Source organism: Bufo bufo, chromosome 4, assembly GCF_905171765.1.
Source record: "Bufo bufo chromosome 4, aBufBuf1.1, whole genome shotgun sequence".
Lineage (NCBI taxonomy): Eukaryota > Metazoa > Chordata > Amphibia > Anura > Bufonidae > Bufo > Bufo bufo.
The window spans coordinates 201,956,034-201,980,185 of NC_053392.1; the positions used below are offsets into that span (position 1 = coordinate 201,956,034).

Here is a 24,152-nt window from a genome sequence, read left to right on the forward strand (position 1 = left end):
CACTTTTTTGGCAGATTTTCCATTTTAATAATTTTTTTCCAGTTACAAAGCAAGGGTTAACAGCCAAACCAAACTCAATATTTATGGCCCTGATTCTGTAGTTTACAGAAACACCCCATATGTGGTCGTAAACTACTGTACAGGCACACGGCAGGGCGCAGAAGGAAAGGAATGCCATACGGTTTTTGGAAGGCAGATTTTGCTGGACTGTTTTTTTTTGACACCATGTCCCATTTGAAGCCCCCCTGATGCAACCCTAGAGTAGAAACTCCATAAAAGTGACCCCATCTAAGAAACTACACCCATCAAGGTATTCAAAACTGATTTTACAAATCCCCCTGATGCACCCCTAGAGTAGAAACTGCAAAAAAGTCGCCCCATTTTAGAAACTACGGGATAAGGTGGCAGTATTGTTGGTACTAGTTTAGGATATATATGATTTTTGGTTGCTCTATATTACACTTTTTGTGAGGCAAATGACAAGAAATAGCTGTTTTGGCACCGTTTTTATTTTTTGTTATTTACAATATTCATCTGACAGGTTAGATCATGTGATATTTTTATAGACCAGGTTGTCACGGATGCGGTGATACCTAATATGTATACTTTTTTTTATTTATGTAAGTTTTACACAATGATTTCTTTTTTGAAGCAAAAGTTTTAGTGTTTCCATAGTCTGAGAGCCATAATTTTTTCAGTTTTTGGGCGATTACCTTGGGTAGGGTATGATTTTTGCGGGATGAGATGACGGTTTTATTGGCACTATTTTGGGGTGCATGTGACTTTTTGATCGCTTGCTATTACACTTTTTGTGATGTAAGGTGACAAAAAAATTGTTTATTTAGCACAGTTTTTATTTTTTACGGTGTTCATCTGAGGGGTTAGGTCATGTGATATTTTTATAGAGCCGGTCGATACGGACGCAGCGATACCAAATATGTATACTTATTTTTTTTCCCCTATTTTTTTTCACTTTATTTGGGGAAAATCACGTTTTTGTTTATTTTTACTTGAAACTTTAAATTTTTTTGGGGGAAAACTTTATTTTGTAAACTTTATTTTTCCCTTTATTTTTTGTCCCACTTTGGGACTTCAAGTTTTGGGGATCTAATCCTTTACAATGCATTCTAATACTTCTGTATTGGAATGCATTGGCTGTATGAGTAATACTGTGTGTATTACTCATACAGCTTCCGGCCTGTGAGATCCAGGGGGCTGGATCTCACAGGCTCGTCACCGGAAGGCAGCGCGATGCCTTCCTTAGACATCGCGCTGCCTTCCATGCCCTCGGGTCCCCCCCACAGCCGCATGGGGACCCGATGGCACCGCCCGTCGCCGCAACCGCAGGTAAAAGTCGCAAACCGCAGGTCTGAATTGACCTGTGGTTTGCGGCGTTGCCCCCCCGGCGTTGTGACAGGATGCCCACTGAATGATTTAAGCGGGCATCCTGTTCCTATTAACCCCTGCCGCAATCTACTTTTAAACTTCCTGAGTCTTTAAGGACTCGGCAAACATGGCGTATCGGTACGTCCTAAGTCCCTAAGGGGTTAATACCGTGGCAAGGGCAACCGTATTTTGGGCTGCACTGTGGTATATGGTTCTGCTGAGGCGTTATTCTGTGCTGCACTATGGCATTGCTGGCCCTGCCTACTAATGCAGATTCTATTTGTGTCGCCCCACCTTCTGTCAGTTTGGATCCGCCTACAACATTGGGGCCACTTTTATTTATTTTTTTCCAGAGCCACTATAAATTCCCAGTCCGCCCCTGGTTACAATGACCATTGTATTGAAGACCAAAAAGAAGAGACAGCACAGTTATAACATCCACACAGAACGTCCCGTTAAGTTGTCAGCCACATATCAGATCATTATGTACTGTGAGGAGGGCTCGGATGTCCCCCAGGTAAATTTCCCTGTATGGTCTATGGCCAGTCCGTTGCAGATTGTGACATAAACTGCACAAAGAGAGGAAATGTGCTAAAGCCCACCCATCAGAGCCGGTGACATCATCGGGGACGCTGCTGGGCAGAAGCCTCCGCCTGGCAGTGTGCCATTGTAAACAAAAAAGCCTTTCCCTGCGCGATCCAGCTCAGGGCAAGGGAGTACGTCGGAGCTGCTCATCTCAGAGGGGCTGTCTGGGAGAAGAAGGGGATATGTCCGGGTTCAGACCCCTTTAATGCTGAGAGCATCAGATCTTTATGTACCAGGATGGCGGCCAAGAGGAAGGCTTGGGTGGCCCTCTAGGCATCGGCCCATCGGGGGGAAATTTCCCTGTAGGGTCTATGGCCAGTCTGCCCATGGGGAAAGAAAGGCTTGTGGTCCTGTAAAGACATAGGGGGAGATTTATGAAGACTGGCGATTTAGATCCCGGTGTACGTCCCTCCTGCGCTGGCGGTTCATCCGCCTATGTTATGTAGAGGCACCTTTAGACACTTGTCTAAATGTACGGCAGCTCCCTTGCTGGTGTAGATTTAGACCATTTTCTACGCCTAAAACAGGTGTAGAAAATGATAAATGAGAGAGGCCTGCGGGCCGCTCTTTCCCCGGCCCACGCCACATGCCCCATTTTAAGACCTAGTGTGAGCTGTGGAAAAGGGGACAAAGTCGTCGATTGTGGCGCAAATAACCTTTGCACCGTAATCTGCAACAGATATATGCCAAAACGTGGCGTATATCTGTTCGTAAATGACCCCCATAGTTGCCAGCAGTCCTGGATTTGCCAGGATTGATGCACTCCAGGCAAAACGTTAGCCCTGTCCCAAAATGGGTGGGGCTTATGTAAACCCCACCCATAAATGGCATTCCAGGCATATTTGGGGCATACATGAGGGTGGGATTATTGATAAACACAAACGTTTGTAAGTACATCAGCATCATCTGGATGTAGAAATCTGACATTCTCAAACTTCCGTGGAACCTATTTGTATTTCATCCGCTCAGATCACTATGATTCATAGTAAAAGTCTTTCTTCCGGTGCTTTAAGCCTCATTCACACATCAGTGTTTGGTCAGTGATTTCCACCAGTGATTGTGACCCCAAAACCAGGACTGGAGCCTCCACAGACATAAGGTATAAGGGAAAGATCTGCTCCTGTTCTGTATTTAGAGCCGCACCTGGTTTTGGCTCAAAATCACTGACCGAACACTGATGTGTGAATGAGGCATTAAAAGGGTTTTCTGGGACTTTGATGGTGCAGGGAGGAGGATACCAATGTGTAGGACTGGCATGGGGAGATCTGTAGCTGAAACCCACGAGACTGTCTCAGTCGAGAGATTGAGATAAGTTACTGCCCATCATACACCTCTGGGGAACACAGGATCGGAGAGGAGAAAGAACTCAAACCCATAAGGGCTGGTTCGCAGCGGTTCCTGCTGTGGTTGTTTACTTTGGACGCCACGGACCTGTTCGCGCCTTAGCTCCATTGAATACCGGCGACGGCTGTCTACACACTGCGCGGATCTGCTGAGCAGAACTGACCACATTGTAGTGATTTACTGTACGCACATAACGCCATGGGTTCAGGGCAGTCAAGCAACGCCGGCCTTACGATCCTCGCCTTCCCGGACAGAACATGCCGGTGGGCCTGCCCTGTCACTTTTCTTTACATTACTGCTGTCTTTTTAGGGTACAGAAACCTCAATGTTTTCATTTACAGCAAAGGTTTTATTTGCTTTATACTAAAACTAAATTTTGCCCGAATTGTCTCAAATCCCTGGTTTAGATGAGATCCAGACTCACTATAGAAATAGACCCCAGTGATACAGAAGGAAAGTAAGGCTACTTTCACACTTGCGGCAGAGTGATCCGGGAGGCAGTTGCATCGCCGGAACTGCCTGCCGGATCCAGCAATCTGCATGCAAACGGAAAGCATTTGTAGACGGATCCGTCTCACAAATGCATAGCAAGAATGGATCTGTCTGTCATATGGACAAACTGATCCGTTTCGATTTTTTTCGGTCTGCACATGTGCAGACAGTAAGGACAGATCCGGCACTAATACATTCCTATGGAAAAAAATGCCGGATTCGGCATTCAGGCAAGTGTTCGTTTTTTTTGGCCGAAGATAAAACCGTAGCATGCTGCGGTATTATCTTCATCCTGATCAGTCAAAAAGACTGAACTGAAGACATCCTGAACGGATTACTCTCCATTCAGAATACATAGGGATATGCCAGATCAGTTCTTTTCCGGTATAGAGCCCCTAGGACGGAACTCAGTGCCGGAAAAGAAAAACGCAAGGCTACTTTCACACTTGCGGCAGTGTGATCTGACGGGCAGTTCCATCGTCGGAACTGCCCGCTGACTGAAAGCATTTGTGAGACGGATCCGGGTCCGTCTCACAAATGCATTGCAAGAACGGATCCGTCTCTCCGCTTGTCATGCTGACAGACGGATCCGGCACTAATACATTCCTATGGGGAAAAATGCCGGATCAGGCATTCAGGCAAGTCTTCAGTTTTTTTCGCGAGAGATAAAACCGTAGCATGCTGCGGTTTTCTCTTTTGCCTGATCAGTCAAAACAACTGAACTTAAGACATCCTGAACGGATTAGGGCTCTTTCACACTTGCGGCAGGACGGATCCGACAAGCTGTTCACCATGTCGGATCCGTCCTTCCGCTATTTCGCTGTGCTGCCGCTCCGTCCCCATTGACTATAATGGGCGCAGCACGGCGAAAGCCGCCGGACTAAAAAGTTGGACATGCAGGACGGATCCGACATGGTGAACAGCCTGTCGGATCCGTCCTGCCGCAAGTGAGAAAGAGCCCTTACTCTCCATTCAGAATGCATGGGGATATGCCTGATCAGTTCTTTTCCGGTATAGAGCTCCTAGGACAGAAATCTATGCCGGAAAAGAAAAACGCAAGTGTGAAAGTACCCTTATTAGTCTCCTACAGGGAGGCAACACTGCTGTCTTCACCCGCTGTCTACCCTACAGCTGCTGCGGCACTACAACCCCCAGCCTATCAGGGCATGCTCCCTTCCGGACAGACAGAAATCACTCCAGACTGTAGGAGAATGTAAACAGTGTCCGCCAATCATTGGGCGCTTTATTCATTACGTCACCAGACAGGCCCCGCCCTTCAGAGAACGTATTCTTTCACCGAGTCCGTTATCATCCAATCGTTCAAACCTATGACTGACCAATCAGAATCTGAATGACGTTAACCCCCTGACGCCAGGAGGCAACGTCGCAGCCAATCATACAACGCGTATGCCTCTGTCACGTCCTGTTTTACCCAATGAGAGACAAGCTAACAACTTGCATTCCTGCCGCCAATCAGAGGAGGGCTTATGGTTTGGCTCGAGTTTTGAATACGGTTGATGGCCGCTGGTGGATAAGTGGCACCTGCCGGCCGTAGTGTGCTCCCGGGGCCGCACACCTCTGACGGGTAACGATTTACGTGTCAGCATATTGCGGGTGGCTTTCTGACTCGCTGGTACTAGGAGCAGTGGGTGAGTACTGGTCCCTGCAGGGTCTAGCCGTGTGCGCGGCACTGTGTCCTCGGGCTGCCCGCACTTGTCACACACCTGTCAGTCTCCTCCACTGCTACTGGCAGTGCATGGGAAAGGCTTATCAACTCTGCTGTCGCTAGGTCACACTTTTTTTTTTTTTTTTTTTTTTTCTAAGACCTCTGCTTGCTTTAAATGTGTGGTGATTTTTTTTTTCTCTAGGTAGGAGGCTGAAAATCTAAGCTCAATGAAAATTATTATTATTTTTTTTAAATATATACTATAGGAAATGATGGCATATCTCTAAGTCATGGCTTCCTCATCTTGGGGGCCCCTGATCTGGTGGTCACAGAGGCATCACTGTGCAGTGAATCACAGCACCCTCATTCCCAGTGTTTTATACTCATGGCTATATAAGATCGCTGGTGGTCCGACCACCGGCACCCCTGCTGATTGGCTGTTTGAAGATGAAGCGGAGCACCAGTGAGCACCTCTTCCTAGCCCAGTGATGTCATGTGAATAGGGCTGAGCTGTGATGCCAAGTACCGCCACTATCCAGTGGATGGCGCCATCTTGTAAGCAGCTGATTGCCCGGGAATGTCGGACCCCCACTGATCACATACTTATCAGTATAAAACCCTGGATAATTCCTTTAACTGGAGCGCTCCTCTGCGGGAAAGATGGTGAAAGGACCCCATTCTCTTCCTTCTCGTGATCTGCAGCAGCGTCCTAGTGACGTGACTTTGGCGGCCCCTTGGTTAGCGCTGTCTGTGCAGCTCTGGGGTCCTGGGTTTGACATCTTGCGCTGGGTTTGTGTGAGTTTCCTTTGAAGTGCGTTGTTTTATTCCCCACACTCTGAGGCTGGGTTCAAACATAGAAAAATCCGCGTTTTTTTTTTTTTTTGCTGCGTTTCTGCCGCAAAAATTGATTCAGAAATTCTCATCCTCTTTGCTGGTATTGTACAACGCTACTAATTTATGGCACGCAGCCCCGCAGCTAATTGGTCGTATAAGGGTGCGGCTTCACGGTCAGGTTTCTGCATGAAGTCTTCAAAGCCAAAATCAGGAGTGGGTCATAAACAGAGAGAAATTCACTTCTGGTTTTGGCTTCCAAAACGGCATCAGGAAACCTGACGGTGTGACCGTTCCCTAATAATATGCAGACCGATGAATTGCCTCATAGCACATTGGCCCGAGATGGGGAAGTGTGCTGTGTGGAGGCCAGGGACCGAGAATGATGGGGTTGTCCAAGCTATTTTGGTTGATGACCTGTGCAGAGGGATAGGTCATGTATAGTAGATGGGTGGGGGTCTGACACCTGGCACCCCCGCCGCTCAGCTGGTTGAAGAGAAAGACGTGCTGCATTTGAGCACTGCCATCTCATAGAAGCGAAAGAGACGGCTTCCTGTAATTGCACCGCTGTGGTTAGGGCTGAAATGAGTACTTGATTGAATCGAGTAATTCGACAAAAAAATTCTTAATGCAGATTTTTTTTGGCATCGAGGATTCGTTTGTGTCATGTGACCACGCAGCGGGAGTGAAGCGCTTGCTATTACTCGCCACTCCATGGTCACCCGCCAGCCGCACCGCGCTGTACTGTATCCTGACACATCGGCAGGTCATAGTGCGCGCTTCCGTGCACTGTGACCCACCGCTGTGTGACGTCAGGACGAAAGTGCAGCGTGCGGAGAAGAAGATGGAAGAGCTGTGGAGCGGCGCCCCAACAGGAAAGGTAAGTGCTGCTGGGGACATGGCTAGGAGGGGGCAGGTTGGTGGCACGAGGGGGGAACCTGATGGCACTAGGGGGGGGGGGGGGGGGTGCTGATGAGTTTTTATAAAGAAAAACGTTCTTTTAATTAATTATTTTTTTGTTATTAGAGCACTCGATTAAAGGGAACCTGTCATCAGCTTTATTCTGACCTCACTGAGGGCAGCATAAAATAGTAACAGAAATGCTGATGTCAGCGGTGTGTCACTCATGAGCTAATAGTAAGTGGTTACTGAGAACCAGCATCATAATCATTACAGACTGGGCCTTGGAAAGAGTCACATCTACCTGAGAAGAGTCCTGGTTATCCATAATCTCCTGCTCTCTCGCCCATCTGCTGATGATTGGCAGTTCTCTCCTAGAGAGAAAGGGAGAAAACTAGGTAGAAGACGGTCAGTCATCAGCAGGTGGGCGGGAGAGCAGGAAGTCATGAATAACCAGGACTCTTCTCAGGAGGCCGGGACTCTTTTCCAGGCCCAGTCTGCAATGATTGTGATGTTGGTTCTCCGCAACCACTTGCTTTTAACTTATACTTTATTCTGCCGTTAGTATGGACAGCATAAAGGTGATGACAGGTTCCCTTTAATCGTTGGATTAATCTATAGAATACTCGAATACAAAAATAGTCGATAGCTGCGATGTCGACGGCGAGCAGGTAAACCATGAAGGGAAGGCAGCGCTCGCATGGAGCACGATCTACTCTTCCACCAGCTGATCGGCGGGGGTGCAGCTATTCGGACCCCTGCCCATCTGATATTGATGACCTATCCTGAGGAGAGGTCATCAGCAAAAATAACTTGGACAACTCTTTTAATAAATATACTTCCCAGGTGAGTTTGCCGTGTGGTAGGCAGCCCATACAATGCTGATGCATTTACTTAGATTGTTTCATAGCAAATGAATAATAGGAGATGGGCTGCGCTGTGGATGTAGTCTGTGCTCAGAGGATTAGATACAACTCTAGCAAACAATGTTTCCATTCATTGATAAAAAGGACTCAAACCTGGCAAGCGCTGTGGAATATTTTGTGCCATACACATTAAGCAACAGGAAAAATAAATAAATGAGATTTTCTTATTTTATGATGGGTGCTGGACTGCAGTTGTGACGTCCCATCAGCACCCCCAGTCACCGCAGAGGGCAAGTCCATGATAATGGGTAATATGTCAGAAATGGCAAGTGATCTCTAAGGCCATTGGTTGGCCCACAGCGGTGACATGCATGTTGACCACAAGTCATGTGCTGTGCCTGGCCACCTGGAGATTGGTTGTCACTATCAGACCGCAGGGGTCATTTACAAAGTGCCCTACACCTGTTTTTAGGCATAAAAAAAACAAAAACCGCTAAACCCCTTTTTTGGGGTGTTTGAGCACCTATGCAACAATATTTTGTCACACGGGCGTTTTTGCGCTGTTTGCCACCTGGTAGTGGCAGGGGCAAATGTACTAATATCTATGCTTAAAGGGGTTGTCTCATCATGGACAATGGGGGCATATCGCTAGGATATGGCCCCATTGTCTTATAGGTGCGGCTCCCACCGCTTGGACCCGCACCAATATCGAGAACGGAGCCCCGCAAGTGAAGTAGGGCGCATGCACAGCCGCCCTCCATTAATTTTCCATGGGGCAGACAAAAATAGCCAAGTGCTGGCTCTGCTATTTCCGTCGGCCCCATAGAAGAATGGGGCCGTGCATGCGCGGTATGCTCCCATGCACTTTTATGGGGAGCTGGCTTGGTGGTGGCCAGAGCGGAGTCCTTCAGCCACCACCTTGCGGGGCTCCATTCTCGATATAGGTGCGGGTCCCAGCGCATAAGACATATGCACCCATTGTCCATGATGAGACAACCCCTTTAAAAGGGATTGTCTCATTTCAGAAAATAGCATTTATCATGTAGAGGAAGTTAAAGGGGTTCTGCACTTTCATTTAACTGATGATCTATCCTCTGGATAGATCATCAGCTTCTGATTGGCGAGGGGTCTGACACCCAGGACCCCCGCTGATCAGCTGTTAGAAAAGGCAGCGGCGCTCCAGCAGCGCCGAGACCTTCTCACTGTTTACCGCCGGCCCACTGACGTCACGACTAGTAGCGTGGATGGGGCTAAGCTCTGTTCACTTGAATGGAGCTTAGCCGTGCCCACGCTAGTTGATACTAGTCGTGATGTCAGTGGGCCGGCGGTAAACAGTGAGAAGGCCGCGGCGCTGCTGGAGCGCCATGCCTTGTCAAACAGCTGATCGGCGGGAGTCCCGGGTGCCGGACCCCCGCCGATCAGAAGCTGATCTATCCAGAGGATAGATCATCAGTTAAATTAAAGTGCACAACCCCTTTAATACAAGGCACTTACTAATGTATTGTTATTGTCCGTATTGTCTCCTTTGATGGCTTCATTCATTTTTCATCACATTTTACACTGCTCGTTTCCATTGTTTCGACCAGCCTGTAATCCATCAGCGGTGGTCGTGCTTACACACAGTAGGAAAAAGCCCTAGACTCTGGTGGCCGGGACCGAGGGAGTTCACATAGGCTGGTGTTTTTTCCTATATTGTGCAAGGATGCTGGATTGCAGGGTGGCCGTAACCATGGAAACTGTGTATAATGTGATAGAAAAATGAATCCAGCCAGCAAAGGAACCAATATAGACAATCACTATACATTAGTAAGTGGCCTGTATTAGCTTTATCTACGTCAGGCATGCTCAACCTGCGGCCCTCCAGCTGTTGTAAAACTACAACTCCCACAATGCCCTGCTGTAGGCTGATAGCTGTAGGCTGTTCAGGCATGCTGGGAGTTGTAGTTTTGCAACAGCTGGAGGGCCGCAGGTTGAGCATGGCTGTAATGCGTGATACCATTTGCCAAAGTTAGACAACCCCTTTTAATTTAAATGTTGGTGAAAAACAACTCCCCTCGCATTGGACTGGTTTTCCTCTCCAGATGCACGACATAAATTGGCTGACTCTTATGGCAGCGCAGGGGGAAATCTAAGAAGGTGTACAACAGCTGGTCTTAGTAAATGACCCCCAATGCCTTTTAAATGACTGGACAACCCCTTTAACACCCTCCCTTTACGGTTTTCCTGGAAAGCGTGCAGTGGTTTGTTGGCTGCTTAGCCCCCGGCTATGTGGGAGTCGGGCGCGTTGACTGTTGTTTTCTGTGTAACCCTAGAGACAGCGCTGCTCTAACACCATTGGCATGTAATTACAGTACAATGTGCCATTGTCTTGGCATGCAGGTGTGACAACGTCTGTCATCTTGGTGAGAATGAGGGGATTACACATGAACATTTTTGCTGTGATTTTTTTTTTTTTTTTTATTTTTTTTTTTTTCTTCAGTCGTCGCAGTGTTTTTGCCGCAACTTTGCAAAACCCAAAAGGATTTACCCGTGCTTGCTGATTTCATAGGTAAAGTGTGGAGTAGCTGCATGAGAAGACGTCGGATAATATCAGTGTAGTCAGTGCCCGGCGGGCGCTGACCATGTCACATACAGCATCAGGAGCTTAGAAACCTAACACCCATTACCCGGACCTTCCTCCACAGTAATGAAGAATACAGCAGAGATCAGCAAGCCCTTAACCAGCTCCGCTCCTGTCCAAACTGTGAGAAATATGGAAAGAATTCTTCTGTCCGAGGAGATCAGCCATTGCTCCCTCCTCCATAATCCTGAGATGCTGTTTTTTCCTTATTAAATGCACGTGCAGCGTTATAAACTTGAATGTGAATGCGGCAGTTTCTCTGCGGTGGCTTCTTGTCCAACAGGCGGGGTCGGAGATAATACTGGGATACTATTACTCTTTATGTGGTAAATTGCATCATAAACCTCAACGCAAGTGCTGAAGAAACCCATCTAGAAATGATATGCCCTAGGGGTGGCCATAGACATTTAGACTGGCGGCTATCTCTCCCGGCTCCCCCGTACACGTACATGTTCAGCTCGGTGTGAGCAGGTGGAAGAAGGTGGAAAGCCACTGGCGGCAGCTTATCTCCCGAGAGAACAAAAGGTTGGGGGATGGGAAGGATCAGACAAAATGACTAAAGTGCTCCTAGTGCCTTGGGCCTGCCTTTGGTGCACTGAAAGAGGACCTTTCATGGGTTTGTAGTAGGGCTGCACGATATGGGAATTTTGTGCGATTGCAATTAGGGCCCTAAAAATTGCGATAACTATGTGCGATGCGATATTTTAAGGGAATTGTGCTAGAGGTCTGTTTGCTTGGTTTTTCAAGGCAAAAGCACACAGAAATTGCTGATAATGCTGACATGTAGTTATGCGTAACTCAAGAACTGAAATGCCCAGTGTTTTTCAAAATAAAACATCTTTTACTAAATTAAATAATATATTTGCATTACAGCAAAATACAAAACTTGCCATTTTCTTAATAGCACTGCACAGAACAGATAAACAGAATAAATAGAAGAACATTTGTTCATTAAAATAACGACTTGCCTCCTGCCCCTCCTCCCTCCGCGCACTGTGCAACAGAAGCGGCCGGCGATACATCAGTGTCAACCATCGCTTTATAAGACGCACTGCCATTCCCCCCCCCCCCCCCCCACTTTTGGGGGGGAAAAAAAGTTAGTCTTATAAAGCAAAAAATATGGTAGTACAATTGCAGCATTTTTGGGTCGGCCAATTGGCGATTGCGATATGGCGATTAATTGCGATTGCTTTGGCGATATATTGTGCAGGCCTAGTTTGTAGTAAGTGAGAGAAATATCTGATGCTGCCACCCTGCCTGGTTTTTTAAAATAGCGCTCCTGAGCCCCATTATGGCCACCCGCAAATTTTGCGCTCAGTATACTAATACTGAGCATTGGAGCAATGGGGAGGAGACGCACTTTCTCTGTGGGCGTCTCCTTCTCCCCTGGCTGTAGAAAAAACCTCCAGCTCCCTGGCTGTGACGCTCTGCACTATGATTGGACAGCGCTACAGCCAGGGGAGAATACTCAGTATTAATATACTGAGCGTGAAATTTGCGGGGGGGCTATAACGGGGCAGGGTGGCAGCATCAGCAGGTACAGATATTTATCTCACTCACTACAAACCCATGAAAGGTCCTCTTTAAAGGGGTTCTGCGCTTTTGCTGTATTGATGAACTGACCAGGAAGATTGGCGGGGACTCGACTGCTGCCACCCCCACTGAGTGTGCTCTTGTGTTTAGCAGCTCGCCATCAACATTGCATCCACGAGCAGGTGTAATTACATCTCCAGCATGCCATTCACTTTGAGTGGGAGGGAGCCTTCCTAATGAAGCAAATGGGATGGAGGAGCTGGAATTACACCTGCTCCCTGCAGCAATGTCAATGGCGAGCTGCTAAACAGAAGTGAACACATCTAATCAGTGGGGGTGGCAGCATTCAGGCCCCTGTCTGAGGATAGGTCATAACTATAGAAAAAGCGGAGGACTTCTTTAAAGAGGTTGTCCAGGGCTTTTACTATTAATGACCTGTCCTCAGGATAGGTCATCAATATCAGATTGGTGGGAGTCCGCCAATCGGCTGTACGAGGAGACTGCACGCACATGCCCTCTCCCTTCTCTCTTCCTGGTCTTTGCCATAGACAGCAGCGGTGAACAGGAATAGATACAGGAGACTGCATGTGCGCACTCCGATCGGGGGATGGGTCATCAATAGTAAAAGTTCGGACAACCCCTTTAAGCCCTAATTTACATATGGATGAAAACAACGATTTCTCTAGAACGGCTGTAGGAAGAAGGTGAAGTCAAAGTGCAGAGAGGGCGGCCGGCTGGGGGATGTTGCTAGTGAGCATTTCTGGCACACTACCAGCCGTTGCTGCACACAGAGAGGGATATCTTATCAGCTGTATGTAGGATCATGACCACTAGAGCAGAGACCAGGGTCATTTGTGACTGAATAGTGGCGGATTTACGCGTTGTACAGTACCAGCAAAGTGGATTAGAATTTCAGAATTCTTGTCCGCATTCTGCGTAAAAAAAAAAAAAAAAAGCAGCAGAAAAGCGCCGGTATTGCGGATTTGATATTTGCAGCATGTCCATTTATACAGCTGATTTCTCTTGCAGATTTCACCCTTTCCAATGGAGAGGGTGAAATCTGCTGGCTTTTCCGGAATAACAACCGCATGCAATACTTGCCGATTTGTTGTTTCATGCTGCAGAAATGCAGCCTAAAGTCTCTTGTGAACTTACCTTAAGGCTCAGTTCAGACCTGAGCGTTCTGAAAGGAGCGCTCTGTATGCGCGATTGTACGGGCGTTTACAATCGCGCATACAGAGACAAGCGTACACACAGTGTCGCGCGTTCCCGAAAGTCTATGTACGGGAACGCGCGACAAGCGCTCAAAAAAACGCTCCTGTACTTGTTTGAGCGTCGGGCGTTTTACAGCGCGATCGTACGCGCTGTAAAACGCCCAAGTGAGAACCATTCCCATAGGGAAGCATTGGTTTCTCCTTGTTGAGCGTTTTACAGCGCGTAGGAACGCGCTGTAAAACGCTCAGGTCTGAACTGAGCCTAAGAGTATGGGTACACGGCGACACTGGTCAGGCCAGGATCACAAAGCAGCGACAGTCCCATAGAAATTAATGCGATCACCGCTACTCTGTGAACCAGAGCGCAACGGCTCCTCTTTTTAAAGGAGTTTTCGGAGACTTTAGAACTGATGAATAATCCTCAGGATAGGTCAATAGTATCTGATCAGTGGGGGGTAACTCTTGAGTCCCCCGCCAATCAGCTGTTTGAGAAGACCTGTGAGCGCCGCTGCCTTCTCTCTGCTTTTCCTAGGCTGAGTAGTGACGTATTCGTGTGTCGGATGGCCTAGGCGCAGCTCAGCCGCATTCATGTGATTGGGCCTAAGCGCGATGCCAAGCACAGCCGCTATACTATGTACAGTGCTGTGTTTGGTGTGCAGCTGATTAGTGTCGGACCCCCATGATCAGATATGAATAACCTATACCAGTGATGACTAACCTCCGGCACTCCAGCTGTGGTAAAACTACGACTCTCAGCATACTCCGTTCATTTCTGTGGAGTTCTGAGAACCGCCAAGCAAGTGTGTATCATGGACCTATACAGAGGATACGTCATCCGTTCTAAAGTCTTGGAAAACCCTTTTAAATTTTGATTCGTAAGGGTCACTGCACATTCTATACAAATATTTACAATGTGACTCTTTTCTATTAGGAATAACCCATAAAATGCGCTTTCAAGAGAACTAGCTGGTTTAAAGTACTGAGTTACTGACGGGAACGGACTCCAATATTTAGTGTAAGTTTTCAGATGTCTTTTTTTCTCTTGTTTCTTTATATATGATCATGAGTATCTTATGTCTTAAAGAGGGTTTTCTGGGATTTTAATATTGATCACCTGTCCTCAGGATAGGTCATTAATATCAGATGGGAGGGGGTCCGACACCCTCACGATGCCTTCCCTTCATTGTTTACCTGCTCGCCATCGACCTTGCAGCGGTGAGCAGTGTAATTACAAGCCGTCACATTCACTTCAGTGGGATGGCTCTGTAGTATTCTAGGGTATAGGATGGAGCCGTCCCATTGAAGTGACTAGGACGGCTTGTAATTACACTGCTCACCGCTGCGATGTCGGACCCCTGTCGATCTGATATTGATGACCTATCCTGAGGATAGGCCATCAATATTAAAATCCCAGAAAACCCCTTTAAGGTTACAGCAGAATGACTCTTAAACTGAGGACAAAGAAGGGTCGCTAACTTGGTGCTTTGCTGTAGTTTCTGGGTATATCGTGCTATTATCAGCTGCAGCCGAGCCTAGCACTGGAGACCTCAATGTTCATGAGCTGCCAGCCCACCCACCATTCATTGGGAGCATTTTGGCTATGCTCAGCGTAAGGCAGGGATCAGCAACCTCCGACACTCCAGGTGTTTTGAAACTACAACTCCCAGAGGGCTCAGTTCACTTCTATGGGAAGAACAGCTGAGCATGTTTGCATGCTGGGAGTGATAGTTTCACAGCAGCTGGAGTGCTGAAGATTCCTGATCTCTGGTGTAGGGGATATAGCTGTCAGTCAGTGGCAGGAGAGTGGGGAGGCTCCGCTGCTCATGAATATCAAGGACTCGAAGCGAGAGAACTCCATGGAGAGAACTCTGGCCTTCTCAAGACATCCATTAAATGACCCAGCACTGGAATCAGGGTGTCTTACTACTCTATGCTGCCCCAATATAAACCTATTCACAGATTCCTTGTGAATTGAGTGCACTCAGGTTACTTGTCTCTTACTTCATAGGTTGCTGATTTACCATCATGACTGACAGCAGTGTCCTGGTACCTGCCGGTGGCAGGAGTCTACTCGCCGACTCTTCTGTTTTCGAATCCAGAATTGCAGAGACTTCAAAAGAAAATCTCTTTACAGGCTCGGCAGACGTTGATGGTAAAGTACTACAATAAATATGCCTATCCTTCTTTTTTTTTTTTTTTTTTTTTTAACTTAAAGAGGACCTTTCACCAGAATAAAACATCTAAACTATACAGACATGTAGAGCGGCGCCCAGGGATCCCCCTGCACTTACTGTTATACCTGGGCTCCGCTCCGTTCGCCCGGTATAGGCTCCGGTATCTTCATAGTTAGGCTCCACGAGGGGAACCTGCCGGCGTCTCCTTCTCTTATGCTGTAGTGCTGGGCAATCGCAGCGCTCAGCTCATAGCCTGAGAGAAAAAAAAAAGCCTCTCAGGCTATGAGCTGAGCGCTGCCGGAGCCTATACCGGGCGCCGCTCTCCATGTCTGTATAGTTAGTTTAGATGTTTTATTCTAGTGAAAGGTCCTCTTTAAAATTAGCAGAAGGACCTGGCTTCACATGGGTATATTTCATCTATTTCATTTAATGTTTGTGTGTGTGTCGTTAAATGATATCGACAGTATCCCCCGTAACAGTGACATCTACAGTACCGCGCCCCCTTAACAGAAACATCCACAGCCCCCACCCCAATAGCCCCGCCTCCTAAAAATCGCACAGCAGCCTGCCCCTTTAACAGTGAGTTCCACAGCACCCCACCCCCTTGACAGTGACCTCCACAGGGGCCCGCCCCCCTAACAGTGACCATAGGTTACAGTCCCCTTAAAGGGCTTCTGTCACCCCACTAAAGTCATTTTTTTTTTTTTTTTTGCCTACTTATAATCCCTATACTGCGATATATCAATACATAATGTTATTAATCATTTTGGTTCAGTAGATAATTAAAAAAACTGACTTATCATATGCAAATTACCTGTCTACCAGCAAGTAGGGCGGCTACTTGCTGGTAGCAGCCGCATCCTCCTCTCATAAATACGCCCCCTCCTCATGTTGATTGACAGGGCCAGCGAACGCGCTCGTTCTCTGGCTGGCCCTGTCTGCATTCAAATTCTGGCACCTGCGCCGTACCTGTCTTCAGTCGGCGCAGGCGCACTGAGGGGAGGAAGCTCGCTCGGCCGCTCCATCCTCAATGCGCCTGCGCCGATGACGTCAAATCTTCACCCGGCGCAGGCGCATTGAGGATGGAGCGGCCGAGCGAGTGTCCTCCCCTCAGTGCGCCTGCGCCGACTGAAGACAGGTATTTGAATGCAGATAGGGCCAGCCAGAGAACGAGTGCGTTCGCTGGCCCTGTCAATCAACATTAGGAGGGGGCGTATTTATGAGAGGAGGATGCGGCTGTTTCCAGCAAGTAGCCGCCCTACTTGCTGGTAGATAAGTAATTTGCATATGATAAGTCAGTTTTTTGAATTATCTACTGAACCAAAATGATTAATAACATTATGTATTGATATATCGCAGTATAGGGATTATAAGTAGGCAAAAAAAAAGACTTTAGTGGGGTGACAGAAGCCCTTTAACTGTGACCTCCACCATTCCTGGCCCCCTTAACAGAGACCTCCACAGCTACTGCTCTTTTTAACAGTGACTGCTACAGTACTCCGCTCTCAACAGTGACCTCCACTGTACCTCGCTGCCCCTTTTAATAGTTGCCTCAACAGACCGCTGCTCCCTTAACAGTCACCTCCACAGTGGCTGTCCCTTTATTGGTGACCTCCACAGTACCCCGTCTCATTAACAGTGATTTCCACAATAACTCGCCCACTTAACTGTGACCTCCACAGCATCCCGCCCCTTTGCGAGAAAATGTGCGGGTGCGTTGCGGGAACACCCGCGATTTTTCCGCGCGAGTGCAAAACATTGTAATGCGTTTTGCACTCATGTGAGAAAAATTGTGCATGTTTGGTACCCAAACCCGAACTTCTTCACAGAAGTTCGGGCTTGGGATCGGTGTTCTGTAGATTGTATTATTTTCCCTTTATAACATGGTTATAAGGGAAAATAATAGCATTTGGAATACAGAATGCAAAGTAAAACATCGCTGAAGGGGTTAAAAAAATAATAATAATAATTTAACTCCCCTTACTCCACTTGATCGCGGCCCCGCATCTCCTTCTGTCTCCTTTGTTGAACAGGACCTGTGGTGAGCATTAAATACAGTTACAGGACCTTTGATGACGTCACTCTGGTCATCACATGATCCATCACCATGGTAAAAGATCATGTGACGTACCATGTGATGACCAGAGTGACATCATCAAAGGTCCTGTAACTGTATTTAATGCTCACCACAGGTCCTATTCAACAAAGGAGACAGAAGGAGATGTCGTCATCGTGATCAAGTGGACTAAGGTGAGTTAAATTATATATTTTTTTTAACCCCTCCAGCCCTATTTTACTTTGCATTCTGTATTCAGAATGCTATTATTTTCCCTTATAACCATGTTATAAGGGAAAATAATAATGATCGGGTCTCCTAGCAACCGTGTGTGAAAATCGCACCGCATCCGTACTTGCTTGCGATTTTCACGCAACCCCATTCACCTCTATGGGGCCTGCGTTGCGTGAAAAACGCAGAATATAGAGCATGCTGCGATTTTCACGCAACGCATAAGTGATGGGTGAAAATCACCGCTCATCTGAACAGCCCCCCCCATAGAAATGAATGGGTCTGTATTCAGTGCGGGTGCAATGCGTTCACCTCACGCATCGCATCCGCGCGGAATACTCGCCCGTGTGAAAGGGGCCTAACAGTGGCCTCTACATCAATCTACCCCTTTAACACTGACCTCCACAGCATCCCACCCCCTTAACAGTGACCTCCACAGCAGCCGCCCCTTCATTAGTTTTTTTTTTTTTTTACCTTTTCTGGTGCAAGAAACCATAAACAACCGGCATAGGAAAGGATCTTCTTTTATTTTCTTAGTTTAAAATAAAATGAAAAGAAATGCAAATAAAAAAACAGCGTTTCGGGGATTAGCAGGTCCTCTGCATCAGGTTAGGATTGCAATCCTAACCTAATGAAGGGGACCTGCAGATCCCCGAAACGCTGTTTTTTTTATTTGCATTTCTTTTCATTTTATTTTTAATTAAGAAAATAAAAGATCCTTTCCTATGCCGGTTGTTTATGGTTTCTTGCACCAGAAAAAGTGAACAAACCTGAAGCTGTACTTGTGCTTTTGGGAGTTTGGGCACCTCTGCCTCAATCCACCTTGGCAGCATATCGGACAACTGTTTTTTGCATTTAAAAAAGCCTACAATAGTTTTGTGCCTATTCTAGCAGAACCATATAAAGTGAGCCTCCATTTTCTCGGTGTAACATTATTTTTTTGGGATGTTTTCACCCTATGGTGCGCCTCTTGTCTCTGTCAACACAGTGACCCTTTGCCTGCATTGGCCCTTTAACCTCCACAGTACCCCATCTCTTTAAGAGTGATTTTCACAACACCCTGCCCCCTTAACAGTGGCCTCTATAGCAATCGTCCCCTCAACTGTGACCTCCACAGCGCCCTGGCCCTTTTAATGCTGACCTACAGTAGTGAAGAAAAATGGCTGGGTTGTTATAGAAACCTGGAGTAAAACTGTGTGTATGTGGAGACTAAGGACCTGCGAGCTTCTATTGGCTGATAAGGGTCATGTGACAGTGTGTATGACAGTTGGGTTATGAGGAGAAAGACCTGCAGGCTTCTATTGGCTAACGTAGGTCATGTGATGGTGTCATATTTGCATTTGTGGGGAAACGGTACGTCCTAGAGAGCCGAGACCCGGTCTAAAACCTATATTTGTCTATAAATCTCCTACCAGTATATAGCAGACCTGGACATACCTTAGCCAGGTCTAGCAGCTAGCTCCATTGCTTATGAGCTTGCAGAGACGCACTGTATTGGCACGGTTAGCACTGCACTTTACATGTACTTAATGCGTGCATGCTCCGCGTTGTGTGGCCAAGTATAAGACATATTATATCTTTTTCTGGAATTGATATACAGATGTGGAAAGCACATGGATAATCTGTGTGCTTTCCACATCCATATGTCCTTTGTTTAAAAGATAGAATATGTCCACAAAATGTGAACTGCTGACCCTCAAGTCAACGGGTCCCCCCAGAAAAATGCAGATGGCACATGGACTGGATCCGTGATTTGCGGACTACAAAACTGATAAGGTTGTGTGCATGAGGCCTTATTCTGCGGACACGCAAGTCCTTGAAAACCCCTTAATAATGGGGCGGTATTGCCGAGACAAGAACTTGGCCGAGTATACTTGTATTTTACTCACACGTTATTTCTTCCTGCTTGCAGAAGACATGCCGCAGGTAGAGACCAGAGTGGTTCTAGTTCAGGATGCGGGAAGAAATGACGCTTTAGTAAAAGCTCTCGAGGTATGTCGGGTAATCCATTCACTCCCATTCTTGTTTGGAAATTCATATATGTTGCATTTGTAATATTCTCTGAACCTTCCTTTCCACAGACAGTTAAACTAATGGAAGTTCCTGTTATAAAGATAAGGGAATACTGTCGTGAGAAATCCAGAGAATCATTTATAAAAAGTATTGTGAATATGGTATGGTTATCTATTCATACCAGCTGGTCTTGCATGCAGCCCCTCACCACTGGCTCTTAAAGTGCACCACTAACATGTCACTTTGAAGACGTCTGTTTGCTTTATCACTTCAATCTTTAACACGTGGCCGAGATTTTGCTTCTGGGCTTCTCCATTAATTGGGTTAATTAATCTAGGTTCTTACACGTGGTGAGAGATCTTTTTTTTTTTTTTTTTTTTTTTTCTCATTTTTTTTTTCTTCACCCTTAGATTGGTTGATTGGTTTTATTTTTTTTTATCTTGTTTGGTACAGATATGTATTTCTATTGCTCAGTTATTAGGAATTAGACCAAAATCCATTGGGCTTCATTTATCAAAGCTGGTTGTGTTGGGGGTGCAGAGGTAGTTGTATTTGGGGCCTAAGGGTGAGTTCACACAACAGATTTTTGGCACTGGTTTCAGTGTGTATTCACGCTGAAAACTGTGCCGAATCTGCTCTGAAACCAGCTCCCATTGTTTTCAATCGGAAGCCGCATTGCAGATCATGCGGCCGAGGGCTTTTCACGTGTGGTTTTTACATGTCCATTTTTGGAGCAGTAGCCGCAGTGGGATCCTGACTGTGGTTTAGCTCCATCCAATGAAGCTACTCCGCGAGTGGGACCGCACCATCCAAAATGAAAAACCATGGCAGAAACTGCAGCAGTTTCTGTTCTGGGATATGCAGTGAATTTTAGCACTGACAAAATCCGTTGCTTGAACGTACCCTGAAAGATGGCCCAAAGGTGATGGTATTATAATCTGCGTATGGTAAGTGAAGGATCTGGTACAGATTTTGCCTTCAATTATGGCCAATAGCCTCCAATCACAGCTTTTATTTTTCAAGAGCAGAAAAGCTGAGATTTGATTACTACTTGCAAAAAGTCGTTTGTATGTTAGAGTTTTAATAAATGAGACTCAATGGGGGATATTTATTCAGGAAAACGTACCAGAATCCTGTCCTATATAGGAAATGGAGTGCGTGGTTTGTGCTAGTTGTGTTTTTATATGCTTCTGACATCCAAGACAAGTTTTGTAAAGTGTTGTGGCTAAGTAAGGCTGGGTTCACACGAGCGGATGCCGTGCGTGGCATCCGCTCCGTGAAAGAGTGCCAAGACCCGATGCAGACTGCAAAGGCACGGAGCATTAACATGACTGATAATGCTCCGTGCCTCTCTGTGACCTCTTTACTACGAAATCACAGTGAGATAAAGTTGTCATTGTGATTTCGTAGTAAAGAGGTCACAGAGAGGCACGGAGCATTATCAGTCATGTTAATGCTCCGTGCCTCTGCAGTCTGCATCGGGTCTTGGCACTCTTTCACGGCGCGGATGCCACGCACGGCATCCGCTCGTCTGAACCCAGCCTAATTGTAAAATGTGCTGGCTTTTTTGAAGCTGTGTCATTTTGTGAAGCAAAATATAGGTATATGCGTGTGTGTGTGTGTGTGTGTATATATATATATATATATATATATATATATATATATATATATATATATATACTGCTCAAAAAGATAAAGGGAACACTTAAACAACACAATGTAACTCCAAGTCAATCACACTTCTGTGAAATCAAACTGTCCACTTAGGAAGCAACACTGAGTGACAATCAATTTCACATGCTGTTGTGCAAATGGGATAGACAACAGGTGGAAATTATAGGCAATTAGCAAGACACCCCCAATAAAGGAGTGGTTCTGCAGGTGGTAACCACAGACCACTTCTCAGTTCCTATGCTTCCTGGCTGATGTTTTGGTCACTTTTGAATGCTGGCGGTGCTTTCACTCTAGTGGTAGCATGAGACGGAGTCTACAACCCACACAAGTGGCTCAGGTAGTGCAGCTTATCCAGGATGGCACATCAATGCGAACTGTGGCAAGAAGGTTTGCTGTGTCTGTGAACGTAGTGTCCAGAGCATGGAGGCGCTACCAGGAGACAGGCCAGTACATCAGGAGACGTGGAGGTGGCTGTAGGAGGGCAACAACCCAGCAGCAGGACCGCTACCTCCGCCTTTGTGCGAGGAGGAACAGAAGGAGCACTGCCAGAGCCCTGCAAAATGACCTCCAGCAGGCCACAAATGTGCATGTGTCTGCTCAAACGGTCAGAAACAGACTCCATGAGGGTGATATGAGGGCCCGACGTCCACAGGTGGGGGTTGTGCTTACAGCCCAACACCATGCAGGACGTTTGGCATTTGCCAGAGAACACCAAGATTGGCAAATTGGCGCCCTGTGCTCTTCACAGATGAAAGCAGGTTCACACTGAGCACATGTGACAGACGTGACAGAGTCTGGAGACGCCGTGGAGAACATTCTGCTGCCTGCAACATCCTCCAGCATGACCGTTTTGGCATTGGGTCAGTAATGGTGTGGGGTGGCATTTCTTTGGAGGGCCGCACAGCCCTCCATGTGCTCGCCAGAGGTAGCCTGACTGCCATTAGGTACCGAGATGAGATCCTCAGACCCCTTGTGAGACCATATGCTGGTGCGGTTGGCCCTGGGTTCCTCCTAATGCAAGACAATGCTAGACCTCATGTGGCTGGAGTGTGTCAGCAGTTCCTGCAAGACGAAGGCATTGATGCTATGGACTGGCCCGCCTGTTCCCCAGACCTGAATCCAATTGAGCACATCTGGGACATCATGTCTCGCTCTATCCACCAACGTCACGTTGCACCACAGACTGTCCAGGAGTTGGCAGATGCTTTAGTCCAGGTCTAGGAGAAGATCCCTCAGGAGACCGTCCGCCACCTCATCAGGAGCATGCACAGGTGTTGTAGGGAGGTCATACAGGCACGTGGAGGCCACACACACTACTGAGCCTCATTTTGACTTGTTTTAAGGACATTACATCAAAGTTGGATCAGCCTGTAGTGTGTTTTTCCACTTTAATTTTAAGTGTGACTCCAAATCCAGACCTCCATGGGTTAAAAATTTGATTTCCATTTTTAAATTTTTGTGTGATTTTGTTGTCAGCACATTCAACTATGTAAAGAACATAGTATTTCAGAAGAATATTTAATTAATTCAGATCTAGGATGTGTTATTTTTGTGTTCCCTTTATTTTTTTGAGCAGTGTATATCAACAAAAAATGGCGGCACAGGCTAATAAGCGAGTCTGGGTGCACGTCCTTGAGGGAATAGGCTTCTTACCCCAATTATAGTCCAGAAAAATGAACGGCACTCCAATAGGTCATAAGAAAATAACTCCTTTAATCACCCGTGCGGTGCAACGTTTCGGCTCAATGCTAGAGCCTTTTTCAAGAGAACATATACATGTGGTGTGTGTGTGTGTGTGTGTATATATGTATGTGTGTGTGTGTGTGTGTGTAATATATATATATATATATATATATATATATGTATGTGTGTAAAACAGCACACATAATCATCATGTGACCCAATCAAATCAGTGGGTGTTGACAAAATTAGCATACATAACAATGAGAAAAAAATACATCAAATATACATTGCAAACTAAAAATTACATAGTGAAGCCATGGTCGTACAATCATTGTGATATAAGTTATAATCTGATGTCCATATGTCAAAACCTATGATCCGTAATAATAAACACCATCTCCAGTGTTGACCATGACAAATGTAAAACCAAAATAAAGTGTAAGGGGAGGAGCGAAAAGACCGAAGATGCTAACATACCCAAGGGATGAGGCACACGATCCACACGCCACGGGTGATTAAAGGAGTTATTTTCTTATGACCTATTGGAGTGCTATTCATTTTTCTGGAATATATAAATATATAGAAATATAATTAGTGTGTGTGTAAGAGAAATGTTACATGCCTCCTGAGGTATTCTAGTTCTATAAATTTTGCAGGATTCCTGTGGACTCCTTTTTTCTCGCCCATATTCCTTGGGGGACACAGGAAACCATGGGTATAGCTCTGCTCCCTAGGAGGTGTGACACTAAGTGAAAGCTGTAAGCCCCTCCTCCATCAGCTATACCCTTCAGCCTGGAGAAGAGACTGCCAGTTTTTGCTTAGTGTCCAAGGAGGCAAGACACCCCCTGCTTATGCAGGGTTGTTTTCCTATAATTTTTATTTTT

At 46.5% G+C, this 24,152-nt stretch overlaps 1 protein-coding gene across 3 annotated transcripts in view; it reads left to right on the forward strand.

Annotated features, from left to right (window-relative positions):
- The first annotated feature begins 5,303 nt into the window (after positions 1-5,303).
- ECT2 (epithelial cell transforming 2) overlaps positions 5,304-24,152 on the forward strand; it is a 119,459-nt gene continuing 100,610 nt past the window's right edge. The window contains exons 1-5 of one of the 3 annotated variants that reach the window (XM_040428245.1): positions 5,316-5,392; positions 14,369-14,452; positions 15,446-15,589; positions 19,811-19,890; positions 19,980-20,072. In XM_040428245.1, the coding sequence (XP_040284179.1) occupies positions 15,463-15,589; positions 19,811-19,890; positions 19,980-20,072 (300 nt within the window). In that variant the 5' untranslated portion in view covers positions 5,316-5,392; positions 14,369-14,452; positions 15,446-15,462. Of the gene's footprint in view, positions 5,393-14,368; positions 14,453-15,445; positions 15,590-19,810; positions 19,891-19,979; positions 20,073-24,152 lie in introns of all 3 variants that reach the window. The other 2 variants (XM_040428246.1, XM_040428248.1) reach the window with 2 other exon arrangements.